Source organism: Mastacembelus armatus, chromosome 24, assembly GCF_900324485.2.
Source record: "Mastacembelus armatus chromosome 24, fMasArm1.2, whole genome shotgun sequence".
In the NCBI taxonomy this organism is placed as follows: Eukaryota; Metazoa; Chordata; class Actinopteri; order Synbranchiformes; family Mastacembelidae; genus Mastacembelus; species Mastacembelus armatus.
In genome coordinates, this window is record NC_046656.1 from 16,739,373 (window position 1) to 16,756,453 (window position 17,081).

The window sequence follows — 17,081 nt, forward strand, 5'->3', positions numbered from 1 at the left end:
GGTAATGGGACAATACAGGAGGTTTTCCATAACTTAGGCACCTTTTTGAACCTCAGAGAGAGGTTTAAGAGTTTCTAAAAACCTCTGCAAGCTGTCCAGCACACACCCTAAGTTTTCTGGGACTGATCTCATCTGGTCCTTTTGCTTTGTTGGTCTTTAGTTTAGCTAGTTCCTTCCTCACCTGTTCTGTGGCAAAGGCTGGGCCTGTGTATTGTGTTAATGAGGAGTGAGATGGTGAGGGCAGGGGAGGAGGTATTGGAGGTGAGGTATACTTCAATGTTGTATGGCTGCTGATAGAGGAGGTGGCATCTGTGGGCAATGGGGAGGCAGCATTGGCAGAGATGTTGGGAGAGATGGTGTATGAGGACACGGGGTCGGAGTAAGAAGCAGAGGTGGTGTCAAATCTATTAAAGAACAGGTTAAGTTCATTAGCAAACTTTGAGTCTCCTTCCACAGCAGTGTGTGACATCTTAAAGCCAGTCATTATTTAAAATCCCATTCCACACACATTGAGTTCTTTCTGCACACCCCAGAGTTCCTCCCTGTCTCTTGCCATGAACGCCCTCTTCTTCTTGTTGGGGAGGCCTTTAATGTCCTTATTTATCCATGGCTTATTATTGGGGAAACAACGAACTTTTTTGGATGGAACAACATTGTCCTCACAGAAGTGGATGTAATATATATATATATATATACACATACATATATACATATATATATATACTGAATACTTTCCGTACCCACTGTATAATAGAGTAGTAGAGTATAAGGGTACAACTATATAGGGCAGAAGATAAAGCTGTATCTGGCTTTGGATATACAGACAAGTGATCATTTCATCGCTGGTTTTGGTCTTTCCATGAAACCTTGTGACAATAGGAAAATATAAAATATTGATTGATTTAGTTGTGGGAAATCATGTGAACTGCTGCATTTTCCCTGTTGAGCCCTCACTGTTTAAAGTTTAGCTCACTGGGTGCAGTTCTATCACTGTATCTTTCAATCATGACTCTCCATGGTACGGGCACAGGGTAAACAACAATTCTAGTACGATGCATAACATGTTTACACCATCAGTTACATTTTCTTTCACCTATTTTTAAATGTTTCTTACAATAAAATCTTGAAATGCTTCAACTGCTGAAGACTCAAAACTCTCAATATACTGATTTACATAAACATACTGGAATGTAGACCCAATCTATTGTCCTAAGCTAAATGACAAACTCTAGATGCATATTTCCAGTGCAGAACACTGTTTGTATTGATGTCATGAAAGACTTGGTATTTAAATTTCTTTTAACTGTGCTGATGGAGGTCGATAAAGTATGCATGGATTGAAAGAAAGACACGGAAATCAACAAAGCCATACAGACAAATGAAAACAGAGAGATTATTGTCTATTCAGATTCCAAATACTTACAACCAAGACACAAGCTTCTTCCTGCACTTCACAAAAGCATGCAGAAAACAACTTGCAGATGCAGATATGCAGAGTAAACAGTGGGGGTGAAAAGAAAAAAAAAACGCCACAAAGGCTGAAAGGGAGACAGTGAAGAGGGAGAAAGACAGTTGACAGTGTGTAGGTGGTTCATTATTGTCATCATTTGGAGAGGCTTTTTGTTGACAACAAGACCGACACTTGTCCTCCTCTCCTCCTCCTCCCATCTCCTCCCAGTCTGTCGATCTCGCTGACACGTCTTTAAATAACGCAAGCTCATTGGTCTGTGACTATCGTTCTCTGTATGACATTTCTTCTCTTCTTTTTTCCTCATTTCTTCCTATTTGTTTTCTGCTTTTCCTTATCTCCATCTTTTGCGTCATTCTTCTCTGCCGTTTCATTTCATCCTCCTTTTTGCTACTCTTATTTTTTTATTCATTTACTAATCTGCCTTTTTCCTTCTTTCATTTCCTTCCAATATTCCCTGTCTTTGATCACTTCCCCCCATCTTCCTCTTTTTTATTTATTCTCACTTCCATCTTCCTTCTTCTTTCCTTCACTATTTCCTCCCACCTTTACCTTTATTTCCCCTTTTCCCCTCAAAAACTTTCCCCCTTCCAACCTTTATGGTCCCTTCTTTCCTTTCATGCCTAAAAATAATGTGATAATATCATTATAGTTTACATTTGTGTCCATATTCAATATTTTTCCAGTCAGTGTGTGAGAAGTAAATACTGCTACTTGTTACTGCAGCTCATTACAGAGACAGTATTTGAAACTCCTTAAAAAGAGCTCTAATTAAAATTTCATCTTTTTTAACACATTGGTACAAAAATTGCATGTGCAAAATAACTGGATCAGTTTTACAGCTCTGGCACACCAAACATGCAGAAACACACATATACACACAAACCAAGCTCCACTTGTGTTCGTGTATGTAATGCACACTCAGACAAACACAAAGTTGTTTACTGATGTAGGAGGTATAAACAGTTAACTAATAGTGTTGCTGCTGTGCTTATTGCTGCCATACATCATATCACAACGTGCTCATTATAAAGACATATAGCGAGAGGGGAGAAGGAGAGATTCGCTATCTGCATTTTATATTGCTAAGTTCAGCATTTCTCTACCAGCTGTAACAACTAGTGTGAGTGTGAGAGAGTGTGTGTGTGCATGTGTGTGTTTAAAAGCCTTTATTTGCTGCTTCATTTAGTGATCTTTGCTGTTGCAAGTGTCAATGGCTTGTGGGAAATGATAAATAATACAAAAGAGACAACTACATAAAGCACTCACTGACACTCATGTTCATGTAAGTTTCCTGTGGTTGTGACCATTTTCTCCCACATGAAAAACAGTGTCAAAACCCGGGAACACTCATCATCTATGCCCTTTATGCTTTTTAAAATTTCCAAAATTGACACACTAGATTTAATAGTCTTTGAAATCAAAATCTATTACACCTACTATTACACAAAACAGTATGCACAATAAATGGTACATAACGTATGCCAGCGCCCTATGTTGTCTTTATCTCGTGTATGTGTGATTTAAAACTTACCTCTATGATAAGATCAGGTTCTGATGTGACTCTAATGGCCCTTTGTTCTTGTTGGTCGATGGTGTATGACACAGTGTAGAGCATACTACCTCCATAAGCTGAAATCTGAAAAGAGAGAAACAGAGATTAGTGAGTTTGCAAAATTACAGTAAATTATTCACATGATACTGCTGAAAGTGCTAAGTAAATCAAAATCTTACATTGGTTTACTGAAATACAGTACTTTACTGGCAAATCAATACTGAATACGCTCCACATCAACAGGGGGTGTGTGAAGATTAAGTGCAACCAAAGAAAACTAAAAGGAGGACAACAACAGAGACACTATGGCTGAGGAATAAAGGGTGTTTTATTTAGATATGACAGGGTAAATGCAATCATCATGGAATATATTAATTGTATTAATTTACTGTAGAAACTGCTGATATGACTTTTTACTTTTACCTTTACATTTTAATATTAAATATTTTGCTAGAAAAAACTTTCATTAAATTTTGAAGCTATGAACGTTTCCTTCAAGTCTGAAGTAAATGTCTAAATCTGAAGTGAACCACTGAATCTGCATATGTATTGTGATATGAATGTAACAGAAAATATTCTGTACACAATAAAAGACATATATAATTCCTTAAAAGCAGCAGCATCACTGTACGTAATGCCACTACTTCACCAGTAACACACAGTCGGTACAACTCCTGCTTCTACAGTACTAATAATAGTTTATTCCTAAAACTATTATTATAAAGTCGTTTTTTAAAACTAAGGAGTACAAGAATAAGGTTTATTGTCTTGTGTTTCGGTGGAGTGTTTCTGTCGAGTCCACAGAATGAACTTTAGCTGCATGGAGAAACGCTGTGTCGGCATGATCCTGAAATTTATTATTCTGCTCCAACCTGAACAGTAATGGGTGGGAGAGCGAGATAATAATGCCACCATAAAAACAGAGAGCGGGGGACATTGAAGAAGCCGGGGAAAGAGAAAGAAATGGAGCTCAAGACAGAAAGCTAGAGAGAGAGAGCTTTAGAGAGGGAGTAAGAGGTGGGCTTAATGCCTCTATAAACTTCTTCCATTCTACATCATTAGTCTCAGTTCTTAAACTGGAAGGAGGAATCACCCATTTCACAGCTGACTGAAAATACACACACATACTGTGCACACTAGCAGGCATGGAGTGAAACTAGGGTTGACTTTTTATTGACTAACACTATTCCAATTCAACAGCACTTGCTGATTTGGAGTCCAGAAGACAGTAAAACTGTACAAAGAGGACATATCACATATAGCATGTGCTCCTTGACCTTCTTCACCAGTAGTGCATTGCACTCCATATATTTGTATTTCAGTGAATGCATGCATGTAAAATATATACATGCTGAAACCAGTATTAACAGATTTCTTTAGCCACCTTGGAGCGAGCACAACCGACTGGGAGTAACACTGCTGGCATATACTGATAAGGTGAATGTTTTAGTAGACAGCTGCCTTTGTCCATATGTGGCACACAGGAAAAACATCAGCATTCATTTGGAGTTGTGTTTCTGATCATCAGTCTAATATTCACACTCCTCTCTTCATTCGGCTCTGGCCCCCACCAACTCCTGAGGGCAATATTTGGCTCATTAGCTGATACACTGTCTTCACTAGTTATTTGGGAACAATGTGTACCTGCTTCTGCTGTACAGGTAAGTGCTGCCTTTTTTTTTTTTTTAACAGCTTTTCCAATGGAAACTGCTGCCCAGTGCAACCTGAAACAGTTCAGTGATTTTGCTGCTGAGGGAAAATCAAAACAGTAAAGTTATGAACCTTAAATAAAACATTTGGCTTTAAAATTGCTAAAATACAAACCAGGGTAAAAATTCTCTGTGGGTCTATGTTGGGAAGTGTTGGAGTAAAACAAAATCTGGATAAGACATCAAAAGGCCTTTAAGTGCTTTAACATTTGCATAAAACCCTGAAATGCATGTTTTATAGATTTTTTACTGTTATATTTAGTAAGCTTGCAGCAACATAAAGGACAAATTGAAAAGGAGAAGAAAAACACTTTTGCAGTGATAGCACTTGCGCTTCTTAGCACACTCAAATTGAAATTATTGACATTTCATAGAAACCTCATTTCTTTGAGGCCATCCACTCAACCTGTACAAAAATCAAAGCTTCTGTCATGGCAACCTGATGACCCACCTCTACCCTGCAGAGAGGAAACAAAAGAAGTGAAACATAGGGAACAAGACCAACAGAATAGCACAACAGGGGAGGGAAATTGTGGAGAGGGGAATTATGGGGAGTGTAAATGAAGGAACAATTAACACTCAAGCACAGATCCCCATGAGACCTCAATAAGCCTGTTATTAACTATCTAAATAGCCAGAATAAGAAGAAACAGACATAATCCTTGCTTTTAAAACCCTAATCAAGAACGTAACACAGTGCTGATCATAGGGAACCCTTGGTCATCACTTCGCTAAAATCTTTGCATTCTGCAATGCAAATCTACAACTATGACAAACTCTTTGGGGGGAAACAATAATTGACCCAAAACGAAGTTTTAGTGAAGTTCACATTAGGATCCCTTGCTACTGTCTATTAATACAAAAAGACAAACTCAAAAGAAAAAAAGAGGTCAGCAGAATTGAAAAAAAAACATGGATAAATAAAGAGGATGGAGGAAAGAAGAAGCACAACTCTATGAGGTTTAATTTGCACCTCATGCTAAAGAGTGGGTTTGCCATGGAGCAAGAAGAGGTGTGAAAATGAGTCACTATCAACCTCAGTCCACCTCCAGGTTTCCCACCAGAACCTTGACATAATGTGACTTTTCCATAACTTTAAATAACCAAGTCAAAGCATTTTAATAACTAGAAGTGTTAGTTCATCCTGATTATATAGATAATACTGTTGTTAGTCCTGCTACAGTTGGTCTTTGTGAGGAGAACAAACTGAAACACTGTTTAATTAATACCTTAAGACTGGCCACTCCTTGAAAAATCCTAAAAGTTTTTTGGAACCTGGAGAGATGTGATCAAATTAACACATTTTAATGGGTATATGCATTAAATAACGTGTCAGCAATAAGAATATATGACACTCATTAGAAAGTTAACCAGTTACCTGGCTCAACTACAACCAGTGAATATATAGGTAATGTAAGTAAAGTGACTCATGAATTCAATTTGATGGAAAAAGTTCACATCACTGAAGCTCTCCAGAGCCCCAAAATACAAAACAACACAGGCCTTGAAAATAGATGTTTCAAACCAGAAGTGTTAGCTGCCCACACTACTGTACTGAAGAAGACAGAGCTCAACTCCAGCCCAACATAACCCCAGAAGGTACCCTATTCTCACAGAAACCAGGATCATAGGTTAATCAAATTACTGACAGGCTTCACAAGGTCTAAGCTCGCATCTTTACTGACATTCTGGAAATCTCATTGGCTTCACTTAAAAGACCTTAAATGAGATAAGATTGTAATACCAGCTGCTGTTTCTGAGATCAAGAATGAGTACTTAATATTTTGTTTCCTTTTATACATGTGCTCTAAATATAAAATAATTGATCCACAAGTGTATTCATGACAGTACCCTTGAATTGTTTCCCTCAATTATTTTTTGTCTGGTATGAAGTCATACATATAAATGGACATCCTTTCATCAATTTGATAATTCAATTTGATGCAGTAAAACAGAACAGAAACATGACTTTACATAAATTGAAAAAGTTATTAGTATGCAACTTTCTTTTGTGCACACAACACAATAGCTTGAGCAGAGAAATATGTTTGCCACTCTGTATTTGTATGCCTGTTTGCTGTCAGCTTCTGGAGTACAAAAGTAGACAGTGGCAACCTACACTCTTTCCAGGAGATTGGACAGACAGAGAGGGTGCAAAGGGACAAAGGAAATCACCCTTAAGGAAATGAAAACCAGATTGTCAAAAAGCTTCAGAAAACAAACTCTCTAAAAATGACACACAAAAACACATACAGACGTAAGCTGGCAGGCGCACACAAGATCACACATATCCAGTAAAACAAAGACATACACACAGAAAGAGACACAGATACACACAACCTCGGTCACTTTCTGGTGCTTATGGATGTTTGCAATCGGTATTGGCAGTTTTTACTCAATTTAGCCAGTTGCACAGACAGGTACAAACACACACACGTACACATGTACAGACCACTGTTGTTCTTAGCAGTTGGCTTATATTGGTTCCAGATGGACCAATAGTGAGTGGAATGCTGAACAACATACAACAAAACTGACTTCACTGTGTGTGTGTGTGAGTGATATATGCTGGGAAAGAGAAAGAGTCCTTGTCAAAAAAGCAGCAAAACCAAAAATCCAGTCTGTCAGTATTAGCACTGGGAACAATTCCAAGCACTGTTTGTTTTGCCTGTTGTTCCTTTGTAAGTTATGCTACATCATGTCTGTTGGTGGGAGATGGGTACAATATCCTTGAGACAAACTGTGCATGCAGACTTTTGCCTGGTGTAGAAGGATACTGTGTCCATAGGGTGGTTACATCCAGGATTTCTGTTGGAAATAGCTCACAGAATTGGCGGGGGCATTGTTCAATAATGCAGTCTGATAATGATAATGTTTGATAAAGGTCATAACGTACTTTAGTTTTGCCCAGTATAGTGTCCATGTGTCTTACAGGTACACTAATCCATGCCACTTAAAAAAACTTGAATTTTGAGGTAGTGTGTTCAGGACTATGACTTTATTACTGTTGGGAGCAGAGAAGAGAAGGTTATATGTAATTTAAGTCAGTATGCACATCTCACCTAGAAAGACGACTAAGAGCAGCTCACTCATTTGCTTTCAGCTCCTCAGAGCCAATCAATTATTTTCCTGCACTCTCATGGCTTGCTGACTCTGGAAAGTCAAGTCCAGCACCATCCTTTGGATCAGACCCCCATTAACAAGCAACGGCATGATGAGTTCATATACTGAATATATTCAGTGCCAATTCATCTCTGGGGGCTATGATCAGACTTGCGCATGCTATTGTAGGCACTGTAGCCTTAGCATTAACTAGCAACAGCCTGCTATTTCTGTGATAATTAAATGAACACGTAAATATGTAACAACCCTCAGTAAGGCTGTCAGGAAATCAAACTGATTACTCTACAGTGCAGTGTAAGCTTTATGCCATGAAGCTTGACTGATCAGCTCTTTGCTATAAATGGAATACTCATTATGAGTAGTTCTCTGCACACACTTTCTAGGAACACAAATGAATATGACACCAACCAATAACTAGGTTGATAAAAACAGGAACAAATCTACTGTGATTGATGTAAAGGCATGTTTTCAGCCATGGAGATAAAATAAAGAATAGTAATGGAAAGAACTAAGTGAGGAAATAGGAGAGAGACTCCATCTCATCCAATCAAGATCAGATTAAAAGTGGCATTATATACAAACTATTCTACGCAGATTTTTCTCTCTTAAGTGACAGGTCAGCAGCTTGGTAAAGGCTTTCCTTTGTTTCCTTTTGCAAAAAGGATTGTTCTTCCACAAAACAGTTTTACAAACATGTAAGACAGTTTTCATTCATCACAATTTTAAGGTGTCAATATCTATAGTCAGGGTGAAATCAGAGCCTTTTTCTAAACTATCATTCCGTCCCAAGTTTGCACCTGTAGCAGCTTTTCTTCTTAAATGTTTATTACTGTATATTATTTCTCTTAGGACAGTATAGAGGACAAGGAAGACAAGAAGATGAAAAATGGTTACATAAAACTGGATAAGGTAGAGACAGAGATAGGGTTGAGATGAAATTCAACACAGGCTGAGTTGTGTGTTTTCTTAAGTTTCAGCATATTTTAAGCTTTGTTTCATCAGCTGTCAGCAAAGGATGCTTCTCCTCTCTCCATGTTCATCCATCATTCCTTTATCTCCCTACTTCAATCTCCCAGCATCCACTCTTTTTCTGTTCATATCTGTCTATCTTTTTTCTTCTTCTGCAAACTTTCCTCTGTCTAGACTGTGAATCTTTTAGTAAATACAGTTAGATGCTGGATAGAAGGTTAGGATTTGAGAGCTTTTGAAGGCCATCAGAAATATGGCAATCTTCTTTACCAAGTAATTCTGAGCTGTTTATTGCTTAATAAAGACTATTTTGTCTTACTTGGTAACTATGAGTCTGAGTGAACAAAAATGAAATGTGGGGTTCCTCAGGGGTCTATTCTTGGTCCTCTCTTATTCAATATCTACATGCTGCCCCTTGCTCAGATTATGGAATACCACAACATTGACTACCATACCTATGCAGATGACACCCAACTTTATATATCAGTATCATCTCATGATTATAGTCCTCTAATTTCATTATGTGAGTGTATTAATCAAGTCAAAGAATGGATGCGCCAGAATTTTCTCCAGCTCAATACAGACAAGACAGAAGTGATTGTTTTTGGCCCCAAAAATGAAAGGTCAAAGGTCATTGCTCACCTTGACTCCATGTCATTGAAAGCTACAAATCAAGCCAGAAACCTTGGTGTAATCATTGACTCAGACCTGAATTTTAACAACCACATAAAATCCATCACTAAATCTTCCTATTACCACCTGAAAAAAATTGCTAGAATAAAAGGTTTTCTGTCTAAACAAGATGCAGAAAAACTTGTTCACGCATTTATTTTCAGTAGGTTAGATTATTGTAATGGCTTGTTCACAGGTCTTAGCAAAAAATCAATCAGGCAGCTGCAGCTAATCCAGAATGCTGCTGCCAGAGTCCTTACAAACACCAAGAAACTGGACCATATCACACCAGTTCTTAGATCACTACACTGGCTTCCTGTTAGTCAAAGGATAGATTTTAAAATCTTATTGCTAGTTTATAAAGCACTAAATGGTTGTGGACCAAAATATATCCAAGATATATTGGTTCCCTATGAGGTTTCCAGACCCCTCAGGTCATCTTGGACAGGTCCACTGTGTGTTCCCAGAACCAGAACCAAACAAAGTGAAGCAGCATTCAGTCACTATGCTCCTCACTTGTGGAACAAAGTTCCTGAACACCTGATGTCTGCTCAAACTGTCAGCTCATTCAAATCAGGACTGAAAACTCTGTTGTTTACTGCTGCCTTCGAATAATTGTTCATCCTTGTTTTCTTAATGTGCTTTTATGTTTTATTTGAATTGACTTTACTTGATTTAAATTTATTTTATGTTAAATGTCTATTTTTAAATGCTCTTTTCAATGCTTTTAATGTAATTATATGCCTTGTAAAGCACTTTGAATTGTGTAGTGTATGAAAGGTGCTATACAAATAAATTTGCCTTTGCCTTTAATTTTTTCAAAATAGGCAAAGCCACCACTGTTTTTCTTACACCAGTACTCTAGTTGGTCTGAAAGGTTTTCTGAAACATAACTCACAGTAGACCTTAAAAGAAGGGAGAAATATCTGGTTCCTTAGCTGCTAAATAGTCCACTATTTTCCCAGTTGGTTGCTGATTGTGTCAGTTTGCAGTTTGGTGCCGGGCAGGTAGTGTACAATAGGTTTATTAGAGGTTTAGTGGCAGAAAACAGCTGCTTACTGCTGCTGTAGACAAGGTAGGGACAAGTAGTGAGTCTGAGTCAAAACAGTAAAGTTGTTGTTTGCACTCATTAGAGAAGTTTTACATAGTACACTTACAGGTTAAATACACTCAAAAGTCTCTGCCTCTTCCTAAAATGTAAGTCTTAAAGTAAAAGTGTCAACAAAACCTTCTCAAAAGGCTGATTTTACATCTCCAGAGATCTTCATCAAAATGATGCTACACTCTCATATGTGCATCATCAATTTATATTTTGCTCTTAATCCTGAATCCCACTTATCTACCCCTGACCACAAAATAAATGAGAATGAGCTGCCTCCGGACCTAAGCAGGCGTGAAAATGCCCAACGAGCATCAGTGGAACACGCTTCTGGACCAATAAGCATCCACAGAGCAACCTAACAGACCAATGAGCATCACTGGCATTAATGATACAGGAGGTCATGCATGACAATTAAGAACAGAATCACACACACATTTATACTCATAAATCCACTGCTGGCTTGTCATTACACACACAACCTGTCACTTCCAAAGATATACACTAACATGACAGAACACAGTGTGTGTGTGTAAACTAATCATATAATCAAGTCACATAGCATCCATCTCTGTAACACGATCATAGATTGATGCGAAGAATCACTTTTTCATACAGTACCCACACACTGTCCCTGACACACACAGGCACACACACACACACACAAACATACACAGTGGCAATTTGTTTGTTTCCCATGTTTGGAGGCATTTGGTTCTGCTCCACTGTCCCTAATGCCTCCAAAACACATCATTATCTGACTTATATAGGTCTGGGAGTGTGTGAGAATGTGTTTGAATAAGAATGTGTTCTTGTGTTTGTGTGTGCACATGTGTGTCAGCGTGTGTTTGTGCATGCACTAAAAGAAAAACAGTTGATTATCGAGTTCAACAGGCGAAACACTGTTTACCCTGAGAGACACAAAGCGAGAGAGAGATACAGAAAGAGAGAGCAAGGAGAGCTTGGGGGAAGTAGAGGGAGATGATTTAGGAACAGGGAGGTGAAAAATGGGAGTCCTGGAGAGACGGAGTGAGAGTTGGAGGAGCAAACCAATGAAAAGGAGCAGGGATGGAGGGATGGTTAGAGGGAGGGATAACGGTTCAGACAAAGAAGTGAGATGACAAGCCAAGCCCGCAGGATGCAAAGTAATGAAATTCAGTGGTATATTCCTCTAAGCCATGACATCCAGACAAACATCACAGTCAGTCTGTTGTTGTAGCAGGGCAACAACTTGACTTCAGAAACATAGACTGCAGCTATTTTCCAGCTGGAGTGATAAAGTCTAATCATAGCAACAGAAAACTGCAGTGTAAATTTAAACAGTCGATATTAGCAGTAGCTGATCCAGAAAACAAGGACTGGGAAAGAGGTGAACATCCTGGTAGGATATGTTCTCACCAGACATATACAATATTAAGATGACAGATTTTTACACAATAAATTGGATCTGTTTACATATTTAAACATGTCCTAATGATGTAGCCTCATTTTCCAATCGGTGTTTTATTAGAAAACGATGTAATGCAGACACTTAGCATTAACTCTACAGTGAAAGGACTAATGGACAATGAGGTCATGCATTAGGCTGCAGCTCATCATTGAGTTGGGTCAGCTTTGTTATAATCAAACAACACGTAAAAAACTGAGCACAACTGCGCTACTAATCTGTTTCTGAGCAGTCTGATATTTGATACACAGTAATAATAAAAAACAGCAAAAGATTTTATTACCACCTCAGCCAAAATTTCACAATCTTATTATACTGCAAAGTACTGAAAATTCTTACAGTGTCATTTCATTACAGACAGTATATTTTAAACCTTGTTTGCTACACGATGACAGTGACACATATTTCACATGTACAGAGAATGGAAACAATAAAACAACTAAGTTAATACAATCCAGAACAAAGTCCCCCAAAACACTATGTTTCAGAAAATAATAATGTAAATGTTTTGGTTAGACTGAGTTAATGAGATGATATTCAACTCTGGAATTTTTTTAAACCACTGCACTGTTTGGCATTATATTTTATAACATTATTGTTATTTTTACTATTCGCTTTTATTCTATTTCTTTATCTTTCGAGGAAAGTGGTATTATGATGTAAAGAGCAGTACAAAAATTGTGTGTTTGTGTGTCTCTGCATCTAACCTTGTTTCCCAGGTACAGTCCAGGTGCATTCCAGTAGTAAGCAGAGCCAAGATCAGTCACTACGTCCGAGTGTCGGACACTCGGATATGGAGGCATCTGTCTGTGAACAGACCACACTCTCCCTCCTGTATCTCCAATCAGGTGCCAGCCTGTTAGTGTGGACTCCTACAAAATCATCAATCAGGAAGAAGAATGACAAATTAATCGTATAAGGAGGCTGATATTAACAGATCCAGATTATAGTTCACTACGTCTAATTTCAAATGACAAGAAATTTAAGTGCTTTTTCAACATCCAGAAATTGTGCAGGGTAAGAAAATTGGACAAAGCTTTGGCCATTCTATGAAGGGAGATGGAATCATTCATTCTGTAGTTAAGTGCAGGTTTTAACAAAAAGTTAGTGCAATGTTCAGATATTGCTACGAATAGGAAAACTGTAGAGAGAACTGTAGAATGCTAAAGGACAGTAATCAAGAATATCATTTATATGAGTCTTTTGGAGTGAAAAGCACGTTTGGAGCAATAAAGTCAAGTATTTCTACCCAAGTGCTCAAGTTGTGCTCACTGTCAGCAGATCAATAACTGCTGACAGCAAACATGTTAAAGCAAGTCACCGGCCATGCTTAATGTAAATGGACTTCATCATCTGATTTGCTTCATTCATACAGTGATGACCAGCTGAGGTTATACTTTGCTTTTGCCTGACTCCCAATTACTTGTCTGTGCACCACCTAAACTCTTCCTGTTCTGGAACCAAAGTGGCATCTAATTCTTGCACATTGTATGTCCAGTATATCATTGATGACTGGGCTCTGGTCCACGTAGCCCTTCAGGGGTTTAGTGCACTCCCGACTGAATCCTGCAATGCTGTTTGAATGCATTGGGTAGCACCATCAGGAGCAGGTCCTGTTTCCTGCCAAATAATTGTGTAAACATTCAAACAATAAATGATCCCCAGGCCAGTAGGTGTCTGGTAGTAGTAACATTTTATTAGATTAAAACATTTAAGAACTTGATTGGTCAATGTTTTCTAACTCAAGTGAATGTTATTGATTTTTCCAGTATAGATCAATCTCCATCTTTAGGCCCTTGGTCCATACAACATAATATGTTTTTAGTGTGCAGCTGGAGTGGGAAAGGAGAGAGGAGATGCTGACAGGATGACAGCTCTGATTTAGACACTGATAGTGTGTGTGTATCTTTTGAACGTGTGTACGTTCAAAAGGGGAAGCCAAGGTCAGGTTATAATTGCAACAACAAATGTGTGTCTGGCTATCTTTCTTCTACACACACACACACGCACACACACACACACACACACACACACACACACACACACGCACACACCATGGAGACTTTATATTTACTTACATTCATTTCCAGAAGACTTACCATAACCTTAATCATAACCAATACTAGTATAACACTAAACCAAGTTGTCATGTAAAATTCAGTTATTTACATGGTGGAGCCCATCTGGTGTCACTGAGGAAGGCCAAGCCTTGTGAAGTGTGTGTAAACAGATTTTCTCCCACAGTGTGAGTAATACTAGGTGTGTACACACACACACACACGCACACACACACGCACACACACACACACACACACACACACACACACACAATCAGTGTCTAAATCAGAGCTGTCATTCTGTCAGCATCTCCTCTCCCCTCCGTTCCCACCCCAGCTGTCAGTCAAAAACTGTTTTCCACTTTTCACCTCTATCCCTCTTCTTGCCTCTTGTCTTGCTTTCACCCTCTGCTTTCCAGTCTTGTTGTCTTTCTTCTTGTCTCCCCTATTTACTCCTTATTTTCTCTCTTCTCCCTTGCTCTAACCTCCACTGGGCTCCATCCACATTCCCTCTCATGTACTTGATAACATGTAGTTGTAGTTGTTTTAACCCTTAATATCCTACTGCAACTCACTTTTGCACATTGATATAACAGACTCCATTTCATCAAATTTCTCAAACATTTGCCCTTCTAAAATCACCTCATCATCTCATCATAACGCACATTGTGTCAAAAGCATTCTCACTAAGAACTAAGGAACTTACCAAAATATTGGTTCAGGAAAATCAGTTTTCCCATCATTTGAAAAACGATTCTTTTCCCTGTTGTAGCTTATGTAATCCTTTTTAACATTTTTGTGTAAGCACTAAATCATATCTCAGTGTGAAGAAGCTGATTTTGCACTTTGCATAAGAGTGTATGTAAGGCAGATATATGAAAACATAATGTGTTTATTGCTATTTGATGATATTATGATGTAAAATAAGGCTCCAGTGATCTAGACTCATTGGATAAGAGGTCACTACTGCTTTCGCACAAAGACTACAAGCTAATATTTGCTGCTGGAAGTCTTGCTATAGTTGATTGACATGCTAGCAAGGTCCTGATTCCAACATTGGCCGGGAGTATACATGGTGAGGATGTATGTGCAGGGCTGGGATGGGTGTAATGGAGCAGGTAGAGGATTGGATGGGAAGAGCAGTTTGCTATTGATTTTCAGGCTGCTACCAGCTTGAAAACCAGAACATACACAGTATGTGTATAACAAGGCCATCAGGGTAAATACACCACAAAACTTTGTGGCAATGTTTAGCAGACTGTGGTTGCCTGGCAGAGAAGTGGTGTGTATGTGAAGTTGCTTACATTCTGATAGGTCCAGATGGAGGCAGAACACAGACTGGAAACACCCATACAGAAGCACTTTTCGCATCCACGCCAATTGTCAAGTTGGAGATTGTAGAAGCCCAGTTTACAGCGGTCGCAGTTTTCTCCCTCAACATTTTCCTGCATGAGAGAAAGAGAAAGAAACAGGGAGAAGAAGGAAGATGCTGCAAAGTTTATGGTCTGCCCTCAGACTGATATTATGAGCACAAGGCATGTTATTGCAGTGGTAATGTGGTAAAGATGATGACATGGCTAGAAAGGTTAACTCAGAGTGCTTGTCATTTTTGTGTGCAAGTGCTTGTGTACCTTGCACACGCACGGTGTTATACATGGGTCAGCATTGGCGCTTCCTTCCACACTGCATTTACAGCGCTGACAGGATGGGTAGCCCATGTAACCAACAGCACACCTGGAAATAAGAGTTTAATAGAAATAATGCATATCATTGGTGTGAGTATTAGTCTGCTCCAAAACCAGAATGTCAGAGGGTTAGCTCTTTCAGCCATTGAGTGCAACTTAGTCAAACTGTCTGAATTGGACACTGTACCTTTACTTTGCAGCAAACAGCTAACCTTGGTACATGGATGAGGTGCATGTACAATCTCAGAGCAAATATAAATGGAAGAAACTTTCTAATTAACAAACAAAGTGAGCTGAAACAAGTCTATTAAAGAGCATTTTAAGAAGTGATCTTAAAGATAGTGCTTTTAATGCTGGTCTGATCTGAGAACAGCCATTAAAAAGAATGGAAAAGTTGTATCAGCTTTTAGATTAGATTACATTAAATCTGAATGACATTCACAGGAAAATTGTCATTGCAGTGGGAAAGAAGAAAAAACAAGTGATGATAGAAATAAAACAAACTGATAACGGGTGATCAACAAATTAAGACGAAGAACCCTGTCAACAGACTTACAGGTTAGATTGAAACCCTTTCCTGTAGGTATTTCTTCATTGATCGATTGATTCAAAGGTTCTGATTTTTACCTCATATTTGAAATCAAAATACTTCTAGATCTCAGGGATTGTTCAGGTCTTTTGGAAACTAAAACTCGTTAAAGATGTTATTAAAATAGATACTCAAGTTGCAGAAGAACAGGAAAGATTGCAAATCTGTCCTGCACCAGTAAACTAAACAGTATGTCTTGCATGTATCATTTATTCAGTAAGCTCTTCACAAATGTAGAGTTACAAAATAAAATGCCATAAAATGTCATAATTAATACAATTAAAGGTTTTAATGAAAACCTTCTAGCAATTTCCAGACATTAATTGGAACCGATAACACCTGAAAGGTTCTGCTCACCTGTCACAATGTGTCTCTTTTTGTATGTCTGCATGTCTCTCACCTGTCACAACGTAGACCCCCATAACCCTTCTTACACCAACATGACCCTGCTGGCTGGGCTGTCAATCAAACAGAGCACACAGACACACATGCACATTAAAAAAAAGAAAAAACAGTATAAGTAAAGCAGAGTAGTTATCTTTTGTGGCTGCACCTAAAACAGCTCAATTTTCTACACCTAAGAACATTAAAAACACAGAGGAGAAAAACTATCTCTAATATAAATAGTTGTTTTGTTCTGTTCCAAGACAATTTTAAGAACAGAAGCCTATGTGCATGCTGCTGAACTTGACTAATCCAATACAATCC

General features: G+C 38.4%; 1 protein-coding gene across 7 annotated transcripts in view; it reads right to left on the minus strand.

Moving 5' to 3' along the window:
* Positions 1–17,081, minus strand: part of lama2 (laminin, alpha 2) — a 138,586-nt gene that overhangs the window by 80,570 nt on the left and 40,935 nt on the right. For all 7 annotated transcript variants that reach the window (XM_026319504.2, XM_026319503.2, XM_026319501.2 and 4 more), the window contains exons 11-15: positions 16,774–16,831; positions 15,731–15,833; positions 15,404–15,544; positions 12,750–12,914; positions 3,003–3,107 (exon numbers count right to left, since the gene is read on the minus strand). In XM_026319504.2, coding sequence (XP_026175289.1) covers positions 3,003–3,107; positions 12,750–12,914; positions 15,404–15,544; positions 15,731–15,833; positions 16,774–16,831 — 572 coding nt within the window. The remainder of the gene's footprint in view (positions 1–3,002; positions 3,108–12,749; positions 12,915–15,403; positions 15,545–15,730; positions 15,834–16,773; positions 16,832–17,081) is intronic.